At 40.7% G+C, this 18,747-nt stretch overlaps 1 protein-coding gene across 3 annotated transcripts; it reads right to left on the bottom strand.

Annotated features, from left to right (window-relative positions):
* Window positions 1-5,342: 5,342 nt before the first annotated feature.
* OTULIN (OTU deubiquitinase with linear linkage specificity) lies at window positions 5,343-18,415 on the bottom strand. 3 transcript variants are annotated; one of them, XM_066186300.1, is made up of 8 exons: window positions 18,203-18,415; window positions 16,373-16,702; window positions 14,069-14,142; window positions 13,169-13,263; window positions 11,913-12,056; window positions 9,500-9,625; window positions 8,201-8,470; window positions 5,343-6,950 (listed from the first exon to the last, which is right to left on the bottom strand). In XM_066186300.1, the coding sequence occupies exons 1-8, from the start codon at window positions 18,346-18,348 to the stop codon at window positions 6,756-6,758; spliced, it is 1,380 nt and encodes a 459-aa protein (XP_066042397.1). In that variant the 5' UTR covers window positions 18,349-18,415; the 3' UTR covers window positions 5,343-6,755. The 3 variants fall into 3 exon arrangements, with proteins under 3 accessions (XP_066042397.1, XP_066042405.1, XP_066042412.1); XM_066186308.1 differs by having other exon boundaries at window positions 16,373-16,698; window positions 18,203-18,253; XM_066186315.1 differs by having other exon boundaries at window positions 16,373-16,652; window positions 18,203-18,232.
* Between the last annotated feature and the right edge of the window lie 332 nt (window positions 18,416-18,747).

Below are 18,747 nucleotides of genomic sequence, written 5' to 3'. Positions count from 1 at the left end.
TTGACATTTCTCAAATTAAGCATTCTCTTTAGGGACTTTGCAGGCTTTATTTCACTCTTCCTAAGAAAGAAAGGGCCTGATCTGAAGCAGGTAAAAAGTAAGACACTCAGTATGAGGGCAAATAGCACGATTACTACTACTGAGCTTGTAGTCTTGAAAGTCTCCTCTCCCTCACATCCATCAGCAGCCCCTTCTCTGACCTCCATCAGTAATGATGACAATTAGCTCTACCATTAACTATGTATATTGAAATATAATCCATTTTATTCCCCCAAAGGGCACAAACAGACCTCAGAGGAGAAAGTGCCACACTCCAGACAGAAACCTTCCCACTTGTGGGTGGTTCTGCACAGCATTAACTTTTGTGTCCAAAAATCAGTGACAATGTGGGAGAATGCAGCTCTGCTGGAGGTCTACAGCATCCGTGCTGCTGGGGGAAGACCTATTCTATGCCAAGGGCTTCTTATCCAGACAGGTAAAAAAGTACTGATACTAACAGGCCTATGGCACTAAGGGAGCAGAAGCCTCACCACTGCCTGTAAATGACACTTCTGAATGAGGATGTCTTGGACGACCACAGCAAACACTCTCCCAAGTCCCTGCAACATGCATGGAGACCCACAGGGCAGAAAACCAAAGCCTGTGTGCTGCTAGACTACCCAGGAGAAAGTCAAGCAGCAGTAATTAACTCTCTACACTGGCTGTGTTCTGCAGCTGCGAGAAATGGGCCTCCTTCCTCTAGGTGACAAAGAAACTGTGTCTCATGAGCAGACAAACATTTTCTGGGCAGCTGGAGCCAGTGCTCCAAAACTTACAGCCAAAATAGATTGCTCTGTGCTGAGCCCACCTGCAAAACACAAATGGTTAATTCCCACATCCTCCAGTGCAGCATTTCTTTAAAGAACCAGGGGGTTTGGTGGCAAGCCCCATGGATGGTAACAGTCCCTGCAGTGCAAAAGGATGCCTCCTCAACTGCAGATCTTACACCTTGTCTCCTAGCTCTTCAAAGGAGACTTTAGGCCATTATTTCCTTTGAATTTTCCATGCTGCTGTTTTACATATTTTTGCGAAGGCATACACACCAGAATGAGCATCAATGGGATGGGAAGTTGAGGGATTTTATTGATACCTGGACGTTTCGTACAGGTGCCTTACAAACCAGGTGATAGTTGAAGCTATCACAGATTTGTTTTAAACATCCCTAATCATTGCTCCAATTAATTTTTCCTTTTCCTTTTTTTTTTTAATAATATTTCCAGCTACCTACTACCTTTTAGAAGGCACTATTTTGTGTAATTGAAAGAGGTTTTATGTTTGCAACATACATTTGATGAGACAAAAATCCAGAACATCTGAGTGAAGGGAGCTCTAAAGAGGGCTCATCAGTAAATGAACATCATGGAACCATTTGCCTGTCTAAAAGCAATGTTAATATTAGATATGAAAAGCTAGTACACAAGAGTCATGTGCTATCCCCTGTGGTAATATCTGCAGGAGGTGCAGGAGGCCAGTGATGCTGAGTGGGTGTTTGCTGGGGAGGATGTTAGGGGGCCTGAATGGAAGATGAGAGCCTGAGGCTCACAGGAGACAGCTTGTCCTGCCACTGTGCAACTGCTATTTAAACAAGGGAAATAAACTACTAACTCACTGAAATTTGGTGGGTTTCTTGCTGTTCTAATCGTAAACCCTTCCTTTCCTCTATGTTTTCAGCCCTGTTAGCCAAGCAGCTAGGCAATTACCGCAGCGAAAAATTTTATTGCTTCTGCTGTCTCCCTTTTGAATATAATTCAAAAGACATGCTCAGGTGAGAGAACAGAAACTGCTTTAAACTGCTGCTTCCTGGCTTCCTGAAAAGAATACAATCCTCCAAAATGCAAGTGCACTGATGACACAGTTCGCTGGCATGGAAGCTGAAGTTCGGCAGCAAGAGATGAACCTGCCAAGGAGGGGCAAGAAGCAAGGTCTCACCCAAGCTCTGCAGAACCAATCCCAGGTCTTCTGTATAAAACAAAGGCCAAAATGTTATGCAATACTGAAAAAAAATTCAACGTATAGGGCCTGGAAAGAGTTTGAGTAAATTGACACATTTTGCAAATTTATACCCCATCCTGTACATCCTCCTTGCTCAATGGAATTTATTTCTCTTACCCTTTATACAAACCAAAAAAATTTTTATGATGCAGAAGACATTCAGAAACAGTAGTGGCGACAGTAATAGTTCAGCAAGTGGTCCACCTCTAAATATATAGCCTGTTCAGTTTTACACAGTCTTTCAGCTAGAAATAATTTTTATCATTTCATTAACAGAAGTATAGGCAATAATATTCTCTTTTTCAAGGTACTTTAAATCTTTGTAAGTATCTCGGCTACAACTGTCTTTTTCCCCTGTACAATAAGGACAGTAAAAATAAAATACGCTTTGTGCATCTTCAACTGCAGTTGGAAACTAACAGGTTTATACATATTAAAAGTTACTTGATTTACTCTTGAACAATGTGAGAATCCAACCTCACCATTTCTCACCGTACATTATTTTTGAGACTATGAAGCCTCATGTTGGTGAAGCAGGAGTAAGTTATCCTAGAACCATTGCTCAGGATTCAGTGTTACAGAATGAATCTGCCTGTGAAGATTCACATGCCTCAATACATCCATCACCTGGAGGGTTGGATGAATACATGAACAAAACTAGATACTCAGCAGCTGAAGAGGGCTCTCTGCAAATTTCAACTCCTACTAGCAGATTCTTATTCAAGGTGTAAAACAGATGAACTACTTGATATTCAAGAAGCTAAAAATGTTAAAGGCATGAAAAATCTCAAGTTTCTTACCACTTCATTTCACAGTGTTCCACATCTTCAAAATGTCTTTCACCTACTTATGCACTAAGAACTTCAACTAACATAACCTGTCACACAAGTCTCCAAGGCTGATGCTGCTAAATCGTGGTCTTTTGAGACCACTAGGTCACAAGGCAAGTATCAGTAGATCAGTAGGTTACAAGGCAAAGCATTTTGGCCGTACCCTATTTCCTCAGCACGGTCGGTATTTGTGTATCATCTCCGCGCTCCGCATTTGCGGGAGCACCACGGTGAAGTGACAATCCAGCAGAAGCCCCGGCTGTGCCTCAGGAAGGCAGGCAAGGGCGGGCTCGGGGTGCCACCAACGGGGCGGTGTGGGAGCCTGGGCTGTCCCCTGGCCTGCAGGGACACCTGGGGACAAGACCGGGAGGCGAGGGTGGGCTGGCCCTGCGGCGGGGAGGGACCCGGGTGAGGGGCTCCTGGGCTCCCCTGCAAAACCACTCCGAGCCCGGGGGCAGCAGCAGGCCAGAAGCGAACATTTCCAGCGAATGGTCTGTGACACGCCCTGTTTCAGAAGGATGGCACGTGTTTCATAATTGTTGTAGCCGGGTTTTGGTTTTTTTTTCTCTTTTTTCTTAGATCTAAGATGCACGTTGCACAACAGACGTAACACGGGCAGTTGTCTGAATTCTGTCCCATCCCAGCAAGCCACCAGCAGCTGCAGAAGTATGTAATTCTAGAAAGGTAAGAGAGATAGGGGGGGAGGAAAGTACCTAGCGTGTTCAGCCTACATGAAAAAAACATAATTTCAATAAAATGAGGGATTGGGTTTTTTTCAATTTAAAAAATTCGTATTTTTCAGGCTGAAAGCCTGACTGAAGAGCACATGAAGAGGCCACTTACTACAGCCCCTGCAGCAGCTGACTGCTGCAACAGCCCGAAGTTAATGTATCCCATCAAAGAGACCTTGTGGGCAGGCATCTAAAAACATCACCCTAAACCCCGTAATTCCAAAAAGGGGCAAATTGGACAAACTATCCCCTAGAGGAGACAGCTGTTGATCACATTCAGCATACCCCTCCTTCCTCAGCATGCCAAAATATCTTCCCAATAGCCCTGATAAACCAATTTTTAGTCAGCACTGACCAATTCTTCAATGGCTCAGTACATTTCAGGGTGGTTTTTTGCCATCCCAATAACTTCCACAAGAGCTGTGAATACAAGAGAATTTCATCAGCACCCAGGCAGAAATTAGTACACTGGGGAAAGAGAACTAGAGAGATGCTTCACTTTCAGCTCTGTGGAATTAATAACATTTCTTTTCCATTTCTGAGAGCCTGAAGTTCTCAAGAAATTCATAAATAGACATATTTTCTGAATGTGTCTGGCTTGGAACACATTAGTCGATGTCATAGCACAAATATTCATTGCAGCCAGCTTGAGAACACGGCTCCTATCATGTTCCAGCATTAAGCAAAAACAGGAGCATTCATGAAGTACATTTGGCCATCTTCAGACATTCTTGGTCCTGTCCTGGCAGCTAGCATAGTGGGAAAACAAATGGCAATTATGCCCAGCAGAAAACAAGATGCAGGAGCTGCATAACCAACACTATTTACATACCAGGGACACAAGATGACAAGCTGAGTCCTGCACTCCATACACAGTGCAAGAGCTCCCTCTCCCAACCTCCTTTAACATCTACACGGTTCTCGTGAGACAGAGGTTTCCACACTGCTCTCCAGCCTCCTTCACCAGTTCTGTATGAGAAGGCTGTTGCTGTAACACAAAAATACACTTGGCCAAGCTTTGGCTCAGCTGTCTGAATAAAGGCACAGTCCTGAACCAAACACACCAGGTCTTGGTGAGCTCCCACAGGACACCATCAGGCTTCTCTGAGCCACACCCAGCCTGTGCTTGGGAAAATTGCCTGCTGCAGCAGCAGGCATCTTTTAACTTCATAACTTACTAGGAAACAGAAAAAAGGCAAAATAAAAGCTTTGTGTAGACAGCAGAAGCTTTTAGTGAAAAACACAATATATGACTAAAGCACCCTGTGCCCAGTCCCTCCCTTTCCAGCTCAAGATACAAGCCAATTATGTGAATTGCTTCCAGCCCTAATGGCTACAAACTCTGCCCCTAAAAAGCCTCTGCTTTAGAGGTTTTTGTCATACATTCAGAACTACTGCTCTACATGTGTGACAATACCTTTTTCAAAAGGTGTTAAGTCTCAAGAATACATCACAATTAGACAATTTCAGTTAATTAAATCCTAACTACAACTTGTCTATGACTTTCAGAGGTGTGAGTTGCAAAAGTTCATTTATTTTTCCCCCTCTTCAATTTTTCTTGGATAACAGCAGTTCAGGGAATTACTCAGTTTTGCTGCCCGTGTGCAAGCAGCCAATAATTACTTCTTTCACACAGGTTACTGTACTTCACAGCTTTCATGAACAAACTAATGTCAACATGGATTTCAAAAACTGAAACATTAAAAATACAAAGCATAGGCCATAAAGCAAGGAACAAAATGCTGCCAGATGAAATTATTAAGTTTATTTCTTATTCCCTTGTAGCTCCCACAAATTTTCAGTAACAAACTGATTTAAAAGGCAACAAAAACATAACAAATATAACAACTGAGTATATGATAAGCCTCATTAATGTGTTTAAAACACATTTTAGAATATAGTGACTACACATTTTCATTGTGTACATGACCTTTCACAATAACAGTAAACAAATTAATGTCAACCAGAACTGAAGAATTTTGCATGCCACTTTCTCCAGAATATTCAAATGAAAAGTTTTTATAACCTTACCCCATTTACATACGAAGGCCTTCTAAGTGACCTGTGTATGACCAGCATTTCAGTTAAATCAGCTTTCATTCTCTTGTTCCAGAAGTCATCTGTATGACATACTTCTACTTGAACATAAAAGCTGAATGCTTCATTATTTGTTTTTTAAAAGATTTGTCAGCACTTCCAGCATCTGATACATTCTGTATTCTTTCAGTTTTAAAGCATAGTGAATAACTAAGCAGAAATAGAACCTCTCATATCTCCACTCCTGGGAAGAGTAAGCCGCACCGAAAGTTTATTTCCATCTACTGCCCTCCCTGGACAAATTAAAATCCTCATGTTCTCCAGAGCAGCTGCCTGAGAGGATTAACACTGCAGGAACAATAACATGGACATGGAAGTTAACAGGCATGTGGCTATCTCCTACCACCTGTCATAATTTAAGTGGGAATTCTTTGTAGTCTTTGAATTTGTAACCGACTATCAAACAACTTTTATACTCCTTTATCACATTCACCTCCTTCCTCTCCATAGATTGAAAGGGAAGACAAGCTCATTTTCAGTGTAACAGACAACTGGCTTCTAAATAAGAGACACTTATATAGGAAAAAACTACCCAAAGCATTAGAAAACTTTGAGAGTAACTTCTGTCTTATAGCATAAACCATGGCAGGCATTAAATTCCAACTGCAAAAGAACTGTATTACTTCCCGAGACCAAATTTTGTATAAATGGCTTCTAAGCACTATTACAAACATCTGCCACGACACAGCCACCTTACTTGCCCAGAAATTTCAATTGGCATTTTGGGGAGCAAAAAGTTAGCTCATGTCTTACCACAAAGCCTCGCTAAAAGAAATCAAAGGAATAAATCTATAGTTTGGCAATTCTATTCAGAGTAAGTCCTTCAAAAAAAGGACTGCAGAAGCTTCCTTTAAAAAAAAAAAAAAAGAAAACCAAAGCCATGCTTGTCAAACTTTTACTATTTAAGATAGTACCTATTTGATACTTTATTTCAGATGTCAACTTCCGAAACACAAATTTCAAGTTGTTGATTTAGTCACACAGATTTTGTCATTGTCCTGTTTCAAAAGAGCATGGAGGGAAACCTCCGTAAGCAGCACAGGTTTGTCTGCCAAAAATTACTTGTTCACAGCATTGTCTCTTGGCACATTCGGACTGGAATATTATAATGCCTGTCATCTTCAGTTATGAGAGTCACCATGGGCCAGTCCTCCTCTGGGTCATTGGGGTAAAGTGTGATGAACTCATCAGTGCTGTACTTGTAGAGTCGGTACACTTGGATGGTGTACTGCAGAGCATAAGCAAGAAGAAACATTTCCACCTACATTGGAAAAAACAAGTATTTGTAGTAAAATTCAACATACCTTCTACAAGTTTTTCTTCATAGAAATATTAAATTAAAACCTGTCAGATGTAATTTTTCACAGACAAAATTATGAAGTGAGAAGTCCTATACAAGAGCATCTCTCGTTCAGTATCTCCATCATACCCCGCTATGATACCACGCATTTAACAAGAAAGTCTTCAAATCAACAATGGCATAGTAGTAAAATAATCCTGAAGAAAAGCTACCTTACACATAGTGTCCTACTGCCACAAGCAGGTAGGAAAGACATTCTCTTACATCATTCTCTTACATCCTGTTAAGTCACTTAAAACCAGACAAGAGCAGGTTTCAGGCAATGATTCTTTCACTCTTACAGGGTACTTTGAACTTTCCAGCCAAATAAAAAATAAATGGAAAGCCCTTACAAAGCCTGGACAGGAGAAGGAATTCAGAAAAAGAAGCTCTAAAAAGCTTCTACTTTGTCTACTACAGGGACAAGCATATCCTGTTCTAAATAACAATTTACAAAGAAACTTACTGAAATAAACAAATATAGTCAGCCAAAAAAAAAAACCGGCAACATAACTTCTTGACTAAACTGAGCAGCAAAAAAGTCACCAATGAATCACCTATTTTCACAGAAACAGCAAGCTGTCTCATCTATACTGCAGCTGTCAGATTTTTAAGATAAGAAACAAAACCAAAACATAATACTTCCATGTTTCTAGTATCTACAATTAAGTTGTGAACCTAACTGCAGTGTCCCACTTGTAATGAATTTAATGGGATTTTTTTTTAAACAGATGTTTCCAAAATTTTTCAGTCTTTTCAGCTCATTTTGGTTTGAGCATTTTTGTAATATATGTACCATTTATGCCATGTATGAAACAGTAACTTTCATCAGCTTATCAGAATTCACCCATGTATGTGCTACACGGGGTCTTCATAATTTGCATATTAGCTTTTGTCATGTTTTTTTTTTTTAAAGCTAATAACTAAGAGATCAATACAAGTGCCCTATCAATAGCAATTTCCCCTATTTCCAAAGACTGCTACCTGCCAGCCACCAGACAAAACCTGGTGTTTCAGAGGAGGACTTTTACAGACTCTCACTACAAGCAAGCAGCTCTAACACATTCTTTGAACAGAAGACCAGAGGCTTCAGTCAGCCCAACAAAAGCTGGGAAATTTCTTATACTACTTGAAACTAGAACTCTATGTTCTTAAGAACAACCTCTCCTTACTTGTTCAAGGCCTCCACTGTGACCAATATGATTCAAGTGATTCTGCATTAACTGAAAAGGGTTGCTGGATGTATCCCGTGCAAACAGGAGCCAGGAGAAGACAGGCACTCTCCTTCCACTTTTATCAGCGTTGTATAATTCAATGGCAGTGTTAAGCATCAAAAATTTCAGTGCTTCATAGAGACTGTACTCCTCCTCTTCATTTTTAAACAATTTATCACAAGCTTCTTGTTTCTCAAGGGGACCCTTTATTTCACTTATAGTCTTCCACTAAAAAAAACAAACAAACAAAACAACAAACAAACCATCACACACAACATGAATGAACAGCCATCACCCTGCATTAGCTGCAAAAAGCCACTTGTGAGTCGTCAGATGCTCAGCACAGGCACTCAGAATTTAACTTATGAAGGGCTTTGTGCCTTTTAAAAAACAATCAAGAATATTTCCACAACTGTAATCCAATCAAGGTCAGGCTGACTTAGTCTGATTTGCTCAAATTGATCCATATGCAAAGCAAAAATAAGGGATGTTAGAAATTGCTGCAAGGCAGCAGAACAAATACTAATGTGGGACAATGTGCATTAAGGTAATAACCTTTTTTTTCCTGCACCATAAAGCCAACATTCCTCATACTCCTTACATGTCTGTTACTCAAATATGTATTTCATTCCAACCCTCAAACTGCTGAGTGCAGTATTCCAAATACTTTAAAAGCCTTCATAAAAAGAGAATTTGTGTTCACAGTAAAAGAGGAACAACTAAAGAGTTTGTCAATAGGTTCCTGAGTTCCAAGAGAGAGAAAGCATGGGGCTAGGTAATACACTATGAACACTTAAGGGCACAATCGTATTCCTGTGACCTAGAATAAACGTACAAAAATGGAACAAAAACTACTCCTCTGAAAATTACTTCAGTGTTGTTGTGTTTTTCTTTCCTCAACCTCATCCAGATAGCAAAAGGATTTGTCCACAGTATACATCATGCCTTCAAATAAATACAAGAATTAATAGAGGCAAAAAGCTACTGTTACATTGATTTCTTCATTGAAATCTGGCTAATTAATACTTTTCTGCAGAGCTGCTTGCAAATTAATTCCAGCATCAGGCTAGTGCAAGTAGTGAAAGACCTGATGCCTCTCACATATCTGAAAGACGTTCTTGATTTTTTTGCAGTATACATACAGAAAAGGGACTATCACTACTGAAAGCATCCTTATGCTAAATTCTCCACACTCAAAAATCTTAGTCACTTTTCTTATTTGCAAGTGACCAACGAATATACAAATACTTTTCCAACCTTTTTCCTTAGAAGTTTTAAATACTCTTGTATTTCATCACTTATTTCTCCCATCCTCTTGCCAGGTTTCTGTCTGAGCTGCCACTGCTTGATCCAGTCATACTTGCTCAGCAAGTTTTCAGGAAGCTGGAAGTTGAGAGAAGAAAAGGCAGCTTAAGTTAAAACTCTGGAAAGGAAGGGCCACCAGCCTGCCTATTTTATTTTTTTTAACATTTTGCACCTTAAAACAATACCTCATATATCCTTCTGAACAGATATCATAGTAAGATGACCATAACCAAACACAATTGGCTATTTATAGTATTTGTAGGGTAACAGTCAGAATACTGGTCTGTTACTATTTCCAGACCTAACAAATACATAAGCACTGGAAAAATTAATCACCAAGTTAGTCATGCCTTCTTTTCCACTTGTTGTTTTATTCTGTTTAGAGGCTTTTTGGTTTGTTTTTTTTTTTTAATTAAAACACTCCCCCAACAGCAGAGAGATGACAGTGACTGCGTTTGAAAGTGTTCCTAAATCAACAGAAGAGGAAATGACATCCATCAGATCATCCTCAAGTCTTGGTGGACTACAAACTACCTGGTCCAGAACACACAAACTCTGTTTCCTCTTCAAGGAGCACAATTCAACACTCTGGGACAGGTTTTTCTTTAAAGAAGAAAACAACTTGGGAATTCGCTGATGCATCAGATAATGTTTTAGCCTCAGAACTGCCTCTTTTACTGCTCATGTGCCACACCTGTTCAGCTCAGATCTTTTACACCTCCCCAGAAGGATATCCTGGCAGTTGCACGTCCAGTTTCGTACCCTCATCTATTAACCCATCTTACTGCTAGAACTGGAAGAGTAACTTGTGTCTCACACTGGAGTAAATACTTGACTAGAGCAGAACTTATGCCATCAGCCACCACCAGCCCATTTTCAGTTTATTAGGTCTCCAAACTAGTAATGCATTCTCTTTAGGGGCAACCAAATATGTGTCAGAGAGGCACAGATCTTCTCCCACTCCAGCCTGGCATCCTGTGCACACAGAACTAAATAATCAAAAATTATATGCCTATAACTTCTACAACTACAAATATGCATGTAATCACCATTTTAACTTAAAAACAAGAACAAACAAAAAAAACCCCGTTATATTTGTACTGCCAGCTGTCACCATACACATTTCTCTTACGTGCCTTCTGCTTTGATGCATAACAATTTATCATTTCAGTTTGTTTTGTAGGTGTACACCCCTTTCCAAAAAAAAGTTAATTATCATATGACATTTTCCTCTATGAATCAGTAGCAAAAAAAAAAAAGATGAACACCATTAAAAACTTCAAAGTACATAAGTTTAAAAAAATATGCGTGCTCTTTAAAGGATCATTGTGAAACTATGTTCTTTAGTCTAAAAACATGGAAATGGTTGAGAGCTGAAAGAATGTGTTTTTTACAGAAGGGAAACCATTTTGCAATGAACTTGCTATAAAACACCTTGCAGAACTATCTGCATCAGTAATTTCAAAAACATCATCACAAGATGTTTATTTAAAAATTATAGTGGCCAGAATGAGAGATTTTCAGATGTCCTTTAAAGTGATGCAAAAAGGTAGTAAGGGCAGTGTGACTCTGCTTAGACTGCTACTCTACACACAGAGTCTGCATCATACATTCACCATTTACATTCCCAGCAGCATCCTGACAACTGGAACCTTACTCTTCTCAAGTGCCTCACTTTTGTACTGGCAGCTCCCTACATGTTTTTCCCATGTTCACCAGTACCACCAGATGGACTTTGTTGACACAAGAAAATTTCTGGAATATTCTACTTCTACTTGTAGGGGAATACCTGGCTTTTCTCATCCATCCGTGCTCCACAAGAACTGTTCTTTGTGTCAGAGTGGAGTTGCTCTTACGCTTATTTTAAGCAACATTTAAGACACAGGTAATTACACGCATTCTGCAAAGCCTACAGCATCCAATTTGTTATTCCCCTTTCTAAAGAAACCATATATGGCACACAAGAATAGATATAATTTTGAAAAGCTAGGGGTTTCTCAAATGTTAGAAAAAATTGTCTTAATTTTTTTGATATTGTCAGCTGTCTTGTGGAAAATCTCTTACTGCCACATTATATGCAGTAAGAAGAAACCAAGAGAGCAAGATTAAGCCAGACAAGTGACATTCCAGTAAGCACTACAGTAACATATCCATTACAAACTGGAAACCAAGGTCACCTGGACTCAATTCCACATTGGAAGAATCACTGTGCACTAACAACAGTCTTGAACATTACAACTTCTCAGTTCATGGGATATTGACAAATGAGCATATACATTACATAACAGAGAAATGAGATCATAAAATTATCAAATAGGTTGGACCCAATATTACTCTACTGTCAGAAGATCAATTTGACATGTACCATAGTAAAATCCTCACTCTGCAGCCACCTGGGTAACTGGGTAGCTTGGCTTAATGCCTGGAAAAGAGTTGCTCTGAAAGCACAATAGTTATCACCTCGTATTCTCCTTATAGATGCAAACTTCTGAGCAACTGCTTCATATCCCTAGAAAAACACAAAATCCAAAGAACATGAAATCATTAATAAAACATTTCAAAGTCACAAAGTGGTAACATAAAAGATATTGGAATATTATCATCCAAATACTAATGTTATTCGCAAAAAAAAGAAAAAAAAGCTTGACCCACTATCCCTTTTGGAAGTTCAAATGCTTTCAGGTCACAAATTATGCTCTGAAAAATACAACTTAGTTCTGCTGAAAAACAAACAATAAACTGAAGAAATCTAATAGATAATGGTTTGAGGTACTTGTCTGAGGAACAGAAGAACATAAACATCATTGAAAAATGAGTACCTAAGTCACCTGGATTTCCAAAAAATATCCAACATATGCACACAAGACTACACATCATGCTTCATGTAGTTTGTTTCTGCCTCAGGGCAAGTTTGCGTTTACACTGAAATATCTTGAAACTTGCCTCAGCACATTTGTTCCCTCCCTGCTGTTCCCAAACTCACAGTTGTAGCAGAAGCCACAATGTTGAAATGCAGCTTCTGCAGCTCAGCTACCCTGGCAAGGGCCCATGCCCTGTGTGTCCATTATTTCTCACAGTAATCTCTGGAGGGAGGCATGGGGAGTTTTTGACTTTTGTAAGGTATCTTTATGTTTACTTATACATATCACTAAATTTTACAAGCAACAAAACTACTTTGCTTTATTTTCTACTATTCTAGATCAAGATTAATATTAAAAAATTAGTTTAAAAATTGGTAAAAAAAACCTCAGGAAAAAAATTTAAAAACCCATGCAATTCACAACTTTCAGTTACTTGCCTTCCACCCAAAAACTTGGTAATCGGCTCTGCACTTCAATAGTCTACAAAATTAGCATTTTTTTGTCCATAAACAAGACATAAAACTTCAAGTGAAAACAATTACAAAGGACAGAATTAATCAAACCCACAAATTACCAGGAAGTAGCTCTACTAAAATCACATTTGAAACGAGCACAAAGAAAAGCATGTACCAGTAGTAAACCATTCATAAGACACAATGTAAAACACTGCTACTGCATTTCCCATCTTAAAACACTGAGTGCATAGGAAATCATGCAGCAAACAAAAACAAAGAGCCCAACAAAATTCAACAAATTCTACCTTTCTCATCCTTTTTGCTGCTGGTGTATTTCCTCTCCATTCCTTTCTGCAATACTCCATGATGTCCATTTCAGGTGAAACACTTAGTTTATACTCTGTCAGAACATGCAACATTATAAAGAAAACAGAAGAAAGTAGAAAGCACATCAAATTTCTAAATACACCATCACTTTAAAATAACTTCAGTGCCAAATGAAACTGGCAGCACAACCTGTAGCTACTAAGTAATTATTGCTGTGGGAGGGGATAAAATCAGTTTGTTCTGAAAATTACAGGTGAAGAAAAGTTATGATGTAGTTCAACAAGATAGGGAACACTCTGCTCCTCTATTCTGCAAAAAAATAACTGGCAAAGAGCAATTAGTAAAGTACTCTTCATTTTCTCAGAAAAATATTTGACAGAAGCTTCTCTTCTTCATACAGCAGCCAGATTATAAGGGAGAAAGATGACAGACCTTTCTCAGTAAGTCAGTAACAATACCAGAAAGAAGAGATACAGTTTTGCCTTGAAATTCCAACAGCCTTCATCCCCAAACCAGCTAGTACTGAGATTATTAGGGCATGCCACAACAGATGCTGTGATGCCATGATGACTGTGACTGATTTTCAAGCATGACACTGGTAACACAGATTATCAGACTGTTTTCCAAAGAATTCATATTCACTCATAAAGTAACTACAGAAACACAGGGAATGATATATTAAGAGCAACTAATTTTACAGAGAATTGATCTTTTTATGAATCAAACTGTACAATGTGCTCAGTCGTAAGTAATTGCTATTGAACACAGACATCTGTACACAAAAATCCCTGGAAGACAGGGTGTCAGGACATCACAACATCAGTCTACAGTGAGTTACAACACCATATTTGAAACTTCACACAAAGTTTGATTTGTACCTGAGGAGTTTGTTTCACAAAGTAGTATTTTCTCCCTCTCTATTTCTTCTTCATCACGATACATGTCCTCCTCACTGTAATAAAAATCAACACATACCTCAAGTAACAGCACAAATCCTACTCTCTTTTTCAAGCTCTTCCCCTTCTTACAACTCAGGAAAGTATTTAAGTCTTTCTACTTTCTTTTTTTCAACTCAATTTGCTTTCCATCTTACCGATTTTTATAGAACCAACATTAGCTCTCAAAAATAGAGAAAAGTTAAAAAAACCCTCTCAACAGCTCCCCTCCAGTATCTGTCACTAGGTTGGTAATAAGTCATTGCCTGAATTTCTCTTCTGTGGTTGAATGGATACTACAGTCCCTTTGTATTTCTACATTTCACAGTATAAATTAGCAAAAGAAAGAAGCCAACAGGTCTGTTTGCTCCATATATGAATGATGCACCCTATGCATGCAGCTAAGAACTCAACAGTCCTTTATATCTACACACAACTGGGACTGACCCACCCACCTCGTGCTGAGCAGAATGCACATGACAGAATGAAAACTGCATGGACCTGCATCTGCAGATTGGATGGGAACACTACTGCTGAAAATGGAGGTCCATACAATGCTCAAAAAACTGACTGCACATTGCACATTCCACTCCTGAGAGATGTTTGTCATATTATTACACCTAGCAAATAAACGTCTAAAAATAATCACAATTCTAAAAGCTTCACAATTAAAATACTTGAAAAGACATGTGTCAGCAACCAAATTAGTATCATTTAGGCATAGCACTAAAAGTTTACATTGCAAGTTTGTTTTTCGAGGAGAGTACATAAGCAGAAAAAAGCTGCAAGGTTACCACTTACTGCCCACCAGTATTAGTAGGTTCTGATCTACTCCTCAACAACACCCCAAATCCAAACCACAGTCTGCCTACAAAAGACTAGGATGAAATTAAGGCACATCTTACACCACTGAGAGAGGACAAGCAATTAAGAAGAGTGTGAGAAAGAGTTTAATAGCCAGATGGTAACTGGATTACTTTCATTAAACTCAAAAGGACAAACTATTAAATGATGGCTCTGCATTTATTTTTCTTTATATCCAGACCAGCTTACTCAAACCATCTGCATATATCTCCCTTGAGAACAAAAAATCTTTAATATAAAGAGCAATGTTGGTTAATACCAGGAAACTCATCTACTGGGCTGTCATTTAAAACCAGTTTAGTTTTTACTCAAGTAGCTGCATGAAGTCTCATTTTTAGCAACACGAAAAAATTATTAATTAAAAGAGAAACAATAGATACAGTAGGTGTCCAACACAGTTCTATCTGGTGAGAAGAACCATCATAGGAGTATTTGTTTCAAGTCCATATTCATGTTACACTAGGACACTAGACAATGCCTAATTTCTCAGCAGAGTTCAAAGTCCATTAGGGTTTGTGAGGACTTTAAAGAATACTTAATAACCTTGAAAATACCTCGAAAAAAAACCCCACACAGCTTGGTATATGACAACAGCAATCTCTAGCTTGTCTTCTGTATAAGCCAAGTATGTAAAATAAAAGGAACAACCTTCCCCTCTGAGCATGAAGAAACTGCTGCTACAAGGGATCCCACAGGAGAGAAATTGCATCAGGGCAGGGAAATTGTTCCTTTGCAATACAGCCTTGAATAAATCCAGCATAAGAAACAGAAAGAGAAAAAGTGCTCAACTGACTAAGCCAGTGAGATTACTCAAGAAAGAGGAAGCTTGGTATAAAGGAAGCAGTGTCATGTCCCTTCTGCAGATGATATTAAACCACCTTCTGGGAGTTGACAAAACATAGGCAGCCACAGACTGAGAACATGACAGATTAACATCCAGAGTAAACAAGGTACTGCAATTCAAGAGAACTGTTTTGAAATCCAGGTAGGCAAGAGGTGCAATCTATCTGCACAGGCACTCTCATTCCAGAGAAGACAGCGTGTCGTAACACTGCTGTAGGACAGCAATTGTTAGGTAAATCTATGGAAACAAGAATGTGGAAACTAAAGCCTTTCCCCATTAATGGTCAGATAATTATTTGACAAATATCGTGAAAATAAAGTAAGAGTGGAAAAAAATGATTAAATGAAAACATGCACGCACGAAAGAAAAAAATAGTGCAAGAAGTTGCATGTAAATACTTAAACAGCTGAACTAGTTAATGGGATTTTCCTGAATCAAAAATGCTAAGGAAAAAAAATCATAAATTTACCTTCGTGAACTGAAAGTACCCTCCCCTTTTATAGGAAAACTGTTAATATATTTAAAAATTAAATCCTTACCTCTCCTCAGATGACTCCATTGCTGCACGATTACCAGACACAGGTCCATACAGTTCACAGTTTCTGGATGCATCCTGATCCATCCCAAGAGATTTGATCATATCTGTCTTCTCAGGTCTCCCACTACTTCTGTATACACAGTCTTGTCTCATTTCTGATGCAGTTTTCTCCTTGTGGTCTGCAGCTGCATTTGCTGAGCCAAGTTCCTCAGAAGCAACACCAACTTCACTTCTATGCTTCATCAGCTGTGTGGGAACACTCTCTTTTTTCTCTTCTGCACCTGCAGAAAGACTGGTTGGTTCTGTCATCCACCCTTGAAGATTATCCTGGCTTTGAAGAATGAAAAATATATGAAGAGAAACTCTCCCACAACAAAAGCACGTGTTTCAGGAAAATGACAATATTATAGGACTTGCATTATATTTTGAGAATTCAGAGTACATAAGCTATTCAAAAGCAGGAAGAAAATCCAGAACAGTTTGGTAAAATAAGACAGCATCCAAGTTATTTTCTAACTTGCTCCCCTGACCATCATTTCTCACCAAGGCTAAGCTGTGCCAGTTCCTCAAACACACACTGCACAAGAATGAGTGCCCTGATTAAACACCTGCTATCCTTGGGGTGCATTATCACCTAAAACCCCAAGGATAAACAGAAATTCTAAAGAAACAAGTTTGAGTCCTGCAAGAAAACAGTTTTTACAAAATCACCTGGTGTTCTGTGAAACATCCACTGCACCAGGGTCATTGCTTAGTGCAAAAATTTCCAGTCTTTGTGTCTTCCAATATGATCAAGGTATCAAGACAGGATGTCTACAGTCCATTCCAGCAAGCTCTCCAAAGGTTTAGGATGTGCCCATATAGTAAATTTTCAGGGATATTTACCTTAAGTTGACACATGATCCTGCCCAAACGTTATGGGTTTCTTGGCAGTTTATCACATTAATATTCTAGACAATTAGTGGCCAACCAGGCCGGTCACCTGAGAGCTCACAGACTTAATATCCACTCTACAAACCTTAAAACTGCTCAACACATTTCTATTTCTATGTTAAAGCCTCCCACCTGCAACATACCACTGCTTGCTGATGTTACAGCCCTTTGGCACCCTGACATGCACCAAGCTGTCGCACAGCACAGAGCTCAGGGCCAGAGTTCACAGACCCGCAGAGTGGCCTGGGCTGGGACTTTAAAGGTCACCTGGTTCCAATCCCCCTGCTGTGAGCAGGGACACCTTCCACTAGAGCAGGCTGTTCAGAGCCCCATCCAGTCTGGCCTTGAACACTTCCCAGGACGAAACATTCACAATTTCTCTGCCAACACTGTCCCAGGGCCTCACAGAAAAGAATTTCATCCTTATGTCTAATCCAAACCTACTCTTTTTCAGCTGGAATCATTCCCCCTTGTCCTACCACTATATGCCCTTGTAAAAAGTTCCTCTCCATTCTTCTTACAGGCTCCCCTCAGATCCTGGAAGGCCACAATTAGATCAACTCCAAAACCTCATTTTTTCTAGTCTGAACAGCCCCAGCTGTCTCAGCACTTCCTCATAGGAGAGGTGCTCCATTCCACCAGTCAACTTCGTATTTCCCTGCTGGGGACTCGTTCCCACAGCTTCCTGTCCTTCCCGTGCTGGGCCCCCCAGAGCTGGGTGCAGCCCTGCAGGTGTGGTCTCACCAGAGGGAGCAGAGGGACACAATCCCCTCCCTAGACACCGCAGACCACGCTGCTTTTGACGCAGAGTCGCACTCCGCGTCCCGATTTTTCCCGTCCCCACTCCACGGGGAAGGACGGCCCAGCCTTGGCGCGGCGCAGCCGAGGGAAGCCTCACCTTTCCGCCGCGCTCTGTCCCGCCCGGCCCTGCCCGACGCCGCTGCCCGAGGCCGGCGCTCCACGCCGCGCCCCGGCGACCGCTGCCGGGCCGGGCCCCAGGGGAGGGCGCGGGGCTCGGCCCGGCCGTCGCCGCTCGCCGCTCATGCCGGCGGGGCCCCGGGAACCACCGCTCCGGGTCCCGGTGCCGCCCGGCTCCTGCGCGGCCCCGCAGCCGCTTCCGCCCCGCCGGCACCTGCGCACAGCCCGGCCCGCCGGAAAGGGCGGCCCCGCCAGGCCCTCAGCCCGCGGCGGGCGGGACGCGGCAGCGCGGCGCGGGGAATAAATGCAGCCAAGGGAGACCTTCCCCCCCCCCCCCCCTTTCCACCCACCAAGGTGGGGGGCAACAATTCGTTCTCGTAAGCGGAGGAGAGGGCGGAAATAAGAGTTGCTTCCCGGCCGCCAGGCGTTCCGTGTGGAAGGAAGTGCTCTAAGAATGCAAAGTGTGTGTGTGTTTGGAGGTCCTATGGGGCTGGAAGTCTCTCTTTTGGGAGTGAAGAAATACAT

Source organism: Chamaea fasciata, unplaced genomic scaffold, assembly GCF_029207755.1.
Source record: "Chamaea fasciata isolate MVZ Bird 193981 ecotype frontalis unplaced genomic scaffold, bChaFas1.0.hap1 SCAF_1, whole genome shotgun sequence".
Taxonomy (NCBI): Eukaryota; Metazoa; Chordata; class Aves; order Passeriformes; family Sylviidae; genus Chamaea; species Chamaea fasciata.
The sequence above is the reverse complement of the archived record's forward strand: the minus strand, read 5'-3'. Positions and strand labels throughout refer to the sequence as shown.

Coding starts and splice junctions, on each gene's coding strand:
- OTULIN (XM_066186300.1), bottom strand. CDS start 18,348: ATGAGCGGCGAGCGGCGACGGCCGGGCCGAGCCCCGCGCCCTCCCCTG. Junction 14,143..16,372: donor ATGGAGTCATCTGAGGAGAG/GTAAGGATTTAA, acceptor TTTTTATTACAG/TGAGGAGGACATGTATCGTG. Junction 12,057..13,168: donor CAGCAAAAAGGATGAGAAAG/GTAGAATTTGTT, acceptor GTGTTTTTCTAG/GGATATGAAGCAGTTGCTCA.